At 42.1% G+C, this 7315-nt stretch overlaps 1 protein-coding gene across 3 annotated transcripts; it reads right to left on the bottom strand.

The window, feature by feature from the left end:
• Nucleotides 1–275: 275 nt before the first annotated feature.
• leng9 (leukocyte receptor cluster (LRC) member 9) lies at nt 276–7085 on the bottom strand. 3 transcript variants are annotated; one of them, XM_080895839.1, is made up of 8 exons: nt 6947–7085; nt 6602–6724; nt 4237–4330; nt 3759–3886; nt 3319–3648; nt 3049–3232; nt 2168–2291; nt 280–2087 (listed from the first exon to the last, which is right to left on the bottom strand). In XM_080895839.1, the coding sequence occupies exons 2-8, from the start codon at nt 6714–6716 to the stop codon at nt 1425–1427; spliced, it is 1638 nt and encodes a 545-aa protein (XP_080751965.1). In that variant the 5' UTR covers nt 6717–6724; nt 6947–7085; the 3' UTR covers nt 280–1424. The 3 variants fall into 3 exon arrangements, with proteins under 3 accessions (XP_080751967.1, XP_080751966.1, XP_080751965.1); XM_080895841.1 differs by lacking the exon at nt 6947–7085 and having other exon boundaries at nt 276–2087; nt 3049–3229; nt 6602–6925; XM_080895840.1 differs by lacking the exon at nt 6947–7085 and having other exon boundaries at nt 278–2087; nt 3319–3645; nt 6602–6923.
• Between the last annotated feature and the right edge of the window lie 230 nt (nt 7086–7315).

The raw sequence follows: 7315 nt of genomic DNA, 5'->3' as shown, positions 1-7315 counted from the left end.
GGGAGATAATGCAAGGGAGGGAGTGCAGACACGATTGAGAGCCAGAGAGCATACTCACTGACTCATATAGTCTATGTATAGTGTTTATGTATCTGGGAGGAAGTAGAAGGGGGAGCAGAAAGGGATGCATGTAAGATTTCAGCTCAGGGAGCGTTTCCACATCCTCGGCACCACAATGAAGGCATTTATAACGGCGCTGGCACATCACCACTCACACGACTTTAAAATAACCAATTCATTATTTAATCCACATGATAATCTAGTGGTCATAATCATTTGTAAAAAGAGTACAAAGGGATCATTCTGTTGGAGCGCAGTCCATGCAACATTCATATAAAACCCATTGTACAAGTCCCTGAATTATGAACAGCAATTATTCAGGCCTATAAAAAGAACACTTTATGTGTCCATAATCAGCTTCAAATTTATTGTCTGTGCAGTAGTAAAACAGTGTAAATTAAGCATGCTTACAGGTCAAAGTTAACCCCAATCATTAGGCCCATCAGATATAAAGTATAACAAGCATTTCTGCACCAAGAAAAACAGATGACCAATTAAAACATTCTTAAAGTTCTTCATAGAAATAAAAACAATATTGATATTATCAAACTCATGGTCCCGAGTCAATTAGACATAAATATTATTGAGCTCCAGCTCATGTTTGCACAAACAGTTCTTCATGGTTTTTACTGTCTCTACATAAAAAAGGCTCTCCAAGCAAAACATTATTTGGCTTATTGATTATTAAACAATTATGGATTCGTTTCTGGATTTTCCCCAAATATGATTAGCTGTAACAAATAAAACATCACAACCACTGAATTCACCAGTGAACCAGAATTTAAGCAGGCTGATGACACTGAGGACACTATAACATGAAAACTGTGCAGTAAAGATCCATGGCTAAAAGAACCGGAGCTAACATTTTTAAAATGGACTGCTGCTCTAAAAACTTCAGCACCTTAAGCAGTTTTTTTTTTAAATTGTGGATTAATTATTTATATGTTGTATTGTAGCCAGGATGTTGTTTTAAGCTTTAGTGATGTTTACAGCCCATCCCCGCCCTTTTCTTTCCTCTATATCTCATCTAGAAATATGAAACATGAGATTTAGTACCTTAACACAGCGGTCCCCAACCCCCGGGCCTCGGACCGGTACCGGTCCGTGAGTCGTTTGGTACCGGGCCGCGAGAGTTGAGGCTCAGGTATGAAATGTATGGTTTTGAGGGTTTTTAATCGGTTTTCAGCGTTATTTTGTTATCGTTTTTATCGTTAACTCGGTTTTCCTGGGTCTTTTCACGTGTGTTATGAATAAATCTTCTTTTTTTCGGTACCGGTACTAGTTTTATTTTGTTGTATTTATCCGCGACACCTTAAAGGCGTGGCTTATTGCACCCAGTAATGTCTGCAAATCAGACTTCTTTATCATCGAAGTGTTACCGTGCACACCCTCTCATAAAAACCGTCTACTTTAGAGCCGCCCATGGCACAAAGGTGTAAGGTGTTAACTGGCAGACGCCCAAAGTTTAAGCCCTTCCCCACCCTCAGGTCCCCCACACCTTCAAATATCCTCTCGGCCTCCCTGTCCAGTACCCTGGCCAGGCTGAGGTGGTAGCGTGGGTTGTAGGAGTCCCTGTGAAGAAAACCCTCTTTCCTGTAGGCCTCCTGCAGACCGCTGTTGAGCTGCTGTAGGTGGAGCTGAGGCTGAGGACTCACGTACAGCACCTTCCCATTGAAATGTTTCAGCTTCACAGGAAAGGTCACAGCTACCGGCGGGTTTCGGTCCAGTTGTGCAAACCGTTGGAGGATCTCCCCAGCAGCCGCCACCTCAGCGGGGCTGTGCAGCACCAGGAGGCACAGGGTGACGTGAAGGCTGGAGGCGGTTTGCCAGTGAGGAGCAGAGGAAGGTATGAGGGAGGTGAGCTCCTTCTGCAACTGCTGGAAACAGGAGAGGATGGCAGGAGTGTTGGCCCGGAAGGTGATGAAGTGTGTGGGTCTCTTCTTAGGGGGGCGACCACCACGCTTCTCTTCTCTCTGCTCCAGAGGTACAGATGGATTCTTGCTAACTTGTTGGGCTGCAGGATAACTCTGTAGTAGAAAGGGAACATTCAAATAACATAACATACAGTGTAAAAGCAAGATTTCACGGTGAGATGTGCTGTACTCACTATACAGTCTTCATGGCCTTCCCAGCTTTCCTCCCATTCTGGCAGAATCTCCCCCTCACCCTCCTCTTTTACACCCGGTGCCTCCTCTTCGGTTGAGGAACTCTGATCTGCTGAAACCTGATGTCTGGAATCAAAGCAGGTGAGCAAAATCAATAAAGAGCCAGCTGTAAACACACATTTTGAAAAATCCATTCTCTAACTTCTAATTGCAAGTTCTTTTCATTCTCTTACAGCTTGTTACATACCTAACATGTGTCACAAAAGCCTGAATGAGGTTGTTATTTGAGGAAGGCAAGCTATAACTGGAGTGCATTTCTCAGCAGGGATAGCTCAGTAGGTAGAGTGGTGGCCCCATGATCGGAAGGTCGGGGGTTCGACTCCACTGAACGGCTACCCTGAGGTACCCCTGAGCAAGGTACCGTCCCTACACACTGCTCCCCGGGCGCTGCATTGGTGGCTGCCCACTGCTTCACTGGGTAAATGGGTTAAATGCAGAGGAACTATTTCCCTATGGGGACTAACACATACACACACACACAGCTTTTCTCTTATTCTCGTCTTCCTGATGCAGAGGTGTGAGTGAAAGAGATGTGGGTGGAGGTCCTCAGACCTCTAGATAGTAACATGCCATTTGAATGCTCCAATCAGAAACGGTCTGATTTAAATTTCTTACTATAATATACCCCCACCCTTATATTCTGCCTCAAATCACTGATGCTGAAGATCCTCAAGCATCTTTCTCATTTTAAGTGTTTTAACATTTAGCACAAAGTGATTTGGGAAAACAATGTGTAGATGCTAACAATGATTTTGGGGGGGGGGGTTCTTTTACTTAAGATCTGTTCTGAGTTATATTTAAACGAGCAACACGAACACCAGACCTATCTGCAGCCTCCTCCACAACACATGGTCCTCGTGACTCCTGTTGTTCCTGAGAAGTGTTTCCTGTACACTCTGGTGGTGGTGGTGGTGCAGACTCAGGGGTGTGAATATTTGTCTCATTCGGCTTCTCTTCCTCTGCAGGTGGCTGCTCGTTAGTTGTTTCAAGCGCTGCTGTATTTTCTTCTAAAACAAAACGTAACATTCAGTCATCTTGCAGAATGCATGTGGTCACATGTAAGGTCTGGCAGCACCAAAGCTGCTTCTCCTACCTCTTACTTCCTCTTCCCCTCCAAAGGGGGGAGCCAGAGATTGACCTGTGGAACCGAAAACTCGGTCAGTCCTGGTGTGGCGGTCCCAGACACGGTGCCCTCTGTAAGTGAAGTACTGGATCCTGTGTCTGGGCAGGGCCAGCTCAACAGTGTAATCACAGTCACATGGGTTGGTCTCCCAGTTGAAGTCACAGAAGGGGCGCTCCAGCACGCCGAGGAATCGATCCACATAGCCCACTACAAATTCTGATGCATCCACCGATGGGTCCCACAGGATCCGGGAGATCACTTCATCTGCTGTGCGCATACGAGGCTTTTTGTTCACCTCTGCTGAAGAGAAACAGTTAAAAAAAAGTGAACGGACAAGTTCCAAGAGTATAAAGCGTAATTGGTCTCATGGAAGTATGATCTCACAGAAAGTTAAATAAATGCGGAGTCACCTCTTCTCTCGTTGTGTTTTGGCTTTGGCACTTTATTCACACTGCCCTTCTTGTTCTTGTGTTTTTCTTCTTCCTGTTTTTCATCCACACCAGGACACAGAGCCCCTGAATCATCCTGTAATGGGTCACTAAGAAAGAGAGCGGCAGTGGAAAAAATGCAGAGACAAGGAGATTGAGACAGAAATTTCATCAGTGAGAGTATTCATCATATCTAGCCAACTGTCCTGCAGATAAAAAAAAAAAATGCAGACAAAAGGTCATTCCAAAGATATTTACATCCATGTCTCTCTGTCTCCAAACCAAGCTTCTAACATCTGTGATCTGAAGATAAACAGCAGCTATTCTACAATAATTTCCAAAGTCTTTTGTGTTAATTTTGAAAATAAATCCACAAGATGCCAAGAAATGATCTGGAAAAAACTATAAATCCTCATTTATGCTTCTGATGACTTTTCTGAATAAAGTAAGGAGAGCAAACCTGTGAGCTAAACGGCATCTGAGGCCAAAATGACATTTTCCTATCCGGAAAAACTGGCACACTTTGGCTCCATCCTTGCAACATTCTGCTGACTCTGACAGACAGGGCACCAGAGGGAGAGACAGAACAAAAGGTTAAAAATAAAAAGAGCCAACGTTTAATAACACTGAACAGAAGTCATGCAGCATTTCATCCTTTCTTCTGCATTCAAACTATGTCAGAAAAAAACAATGTAATGGCAGCAGAGATCAACAGGTTTTGTTTAAAGCAGTCCCAAGGCATGTTACATCTTTTATGGTCACTCGTAATTTTAGGTACCCGTCTTTGCTACAATAAGGCAGTACTCAAAATAATGTTTTTCGCCATTGGACCACTAGAACCGTAGAGCTGACTTTTACCCAGGCCCCTTGTTCATTTTCACAGGCCAAAAAAGTCAATGTGAGAAACTTGTAATCTTCTGCTAAGATTGCTGCATAATTTATTAGCATAACTGACTTAGATTTATATTATGAATCTATTTTATTTATTTATTTTATTTTTAAATTGTAGCTGTAAAAATGCTGTGCCCCTCTTTAGATCTCTAAAAAAAAAAAGAGTGTGGCTGGTGTCAGTCTGCAAGTTCACAAGAATTCTGCCAAATTTAGACAGACACCTTTCATTTTAGCTTCTTCCTGATTCAGTTGTGCTTTCTCTTTGCAAAACAAGCCGATCCACAGAGGTGATGGTGTTTTAAAGTTAAAACAAGTGAGTTTCATAAGAAACAACATCACTACCCAAATGTACTTCCTTGCTGACCCTGTGTGACTGGGTCATGGGCTACGCTGAATCCTACAAAAAGTCCAACTTCCAAAAACTGCGAGTTCTAAGATTGTATTTCTTCACATTGATCCCAGCTGTAAAACAGAGGAAATTTACACCCTGTTAGTTTATAGTAGTTTTCACTATCAGTGAAACTATCTTCATCTATTAGACTGTAGTCGCTGTTAAGTTAAAGTGTTCAGCAAAGCGATATGATTGATAAATGAACAATATCAGATCACACATGTGCTACTTATACCATACTTTCAGAAGATGTAGTATGTTTCTACTTAGAACAAAATCCATGAAAAATTTGTAAAATTATGTGGTGTAATTGTAACCATAGAAAACAAATGAGCCACTTTGGCCTCTGGTAAAATTACAAGTTTTAAGTTCATTCTTAAAGTAAAATGGAAGAAAGAAATCTGAGATCCTGATGAAGTACCACAGGGCTTTTACTGTATATGATTATCCTTGCACCACATAATACTGAGCAAGTTCTCTTGGATTTTGTTTTTTCTACTGCTACCACTGATGAGCACTTGTCAGATCAGCCATGAGAGCTGTGCAGTACTTTTCTTTCTGATTTTTGTTCATGTAGATTTTCACCGTTTGCTTCTGCGTGTGTTTACATTTTGGCTGATGCCTTATATGAGCTTCCGCATCAATCTGTGTCACTCACACAGACATCTGGAAAAAGGATTCCTTATCGTCTGTCCATTTATTAGAAAACCCTCTTATCATTCCCGTTACCATGCTGTGTCATAAATAAATGAGTGAGAAAGAGGCATGGAGAAAATGATGTGTACAGTCCATCTCCAGTCCACTTCCACTGAGTATTATCATATGACAGGTGGCAGTGACTCAACTCAGAGGACTCAAATGTCAGCCAAGTATGCTGTACATGACGAAGTTGCCTTTACACCCAAATAACACGCATCCTGCAATACTATTTAGAGACAGGAGAAATGGACGTGACTCATGACACAAATACTTTACTTATTAGCTCTGAGTTATTTATTAGAAAGGGAGATGGTTGTCTGGATCAGCCACAAGTTTTGGGAGAGTTTTCAACTCTCTTAAATTGAATGCCTATAAGTAAATGTCTAAGCATAAAATTAAACATTACAACTTTGAAATTCTTTAGTATAAATAAAGTTAATCCACAGATTAGTCCGCTGAGTTCCGAGTGGGAGCAGAAGCGGGCAGATCAGAGTCAGTCAATCCTGAAACATTTCCAGCTAAGCAGAGTGGCCCAGCAGGACGTGAAAAATGTAGGAAACAGTTCAATACAGTACTGGACTCCATCCTTCAGCCCCCCTTCTGATGATAAGAGGATCCGGCCACGCGATTACAAAACTAAGACCTGGCCAGAACTCACACCACAGGCTGAACAATATGATTTATAAGTGGATTACTAGGAAAATAATAAGCTGGTGTAATCATATGAGTCAACCAGCAGGGTTTTACTGTACATGTCTAATAACAAGATGTGTTTCAAACCACCTTAGAAGCTTTCACAGACTCACTTTAGATTACATATAGTAAATGTGCGAAACTGATTTACCTCCTTTGGCTTTTGGGGTGTCTTTGCCACTCTGAGAGTCAGCGGGGACCCCTGCCTGTGGACTCGGTGTGTCAGTCGGGTCGGTGGGGGGAACTCCTGATCCACCTGAAGCCATCCTAAGATCTGAGATTTAAAAGTCAGAAAAATCTGCCGTGTCACTCACTGTGTGCAAGTTATCTCTTTGTTGACTACTTAAGAGTGACACACCTATAAAAATTTCATGTTTTAATGCGGAAGTGACGGATTAACGTTGTACAGTGTTAAAAGAAAAGCTAATAAACCAGCTAGTCTGCTAAGATAGCATAATCAAACCATATATACGCTTATAAATCAACCGGAACATACCTTTTAGTACACAAACCTTCAATGAAAACAGTTCCGACTTTTTTTTTATTGCCCTTTAACCCCATGTTTGTTATACCAGATTGGGTTATGGGTAATGTAGTTCCACTTTTTCGTTTGCCGAGGAATGGCTCGTTTGTCGTACATAAAGCCTGATATTGGAACACAGAAAAGTCGAAAAACTCTTAAATATGTTCGCGTGCTTTCGCGTCACTGGTAAAGCATTAAAGATGTTTTTGATTCGACGGATAAAACTGAGAAAATGAGCAGCAGTTGGCAGCCACGCGTCACTTGTGCCGGAGCGCGTGACTCTGCATCATGTGACGAGGTCTGTTTTTGTTGCCTGCTGACAGCTACACAAAGGACAAAAAA

The sequence above is a fragment of the Rhamphochromis sp. 'chilingali' genome, assembly GCF_963969265.1.
Source record: "Rhamphochromis sp. 'chilingali' genome assembly, chromosome: 11".
In the NCBI taxonomy this organism is placed as follows: domain Eukaryota; kingdom Metazoa; phylum Chordata; class Actinopteri; order Cichliformes; family Cichlidae; genus Rhamphochromis; species Rhamphochromis sp. 'chilingali'.
The sequence above is the reverse complement of the archived record's forward strand: the minus strand, read 5'-3'. Positions and strand labels throughout refer to the sequence as shown.

Excerpts from the sequence above, each read along its gene's own strand:
- leng9 (XM_080895839.1), bottom strand. The coding sequence starts at position 6,716 with ATGGCTTCAGGTGGATCAGGAGTTCCCCCCACCGACCCGACTGACACA. Across the intron at positions 2,292-3,048 it reads GTGGAGGAGGCTGCAGATAG|ACATCAGGTTTCAGCAGATC; the intron begins GTCTGGTGTTCG and ends CTTTGATTCCAG. Across the intron at positions 2,088-2,167 it reads AAGGCCATGAAGACTGTATA|AGTTATCCTGCAGCCCAACA; the intron begins GTGAGTACAGCA and ends TTTCTACTACAG.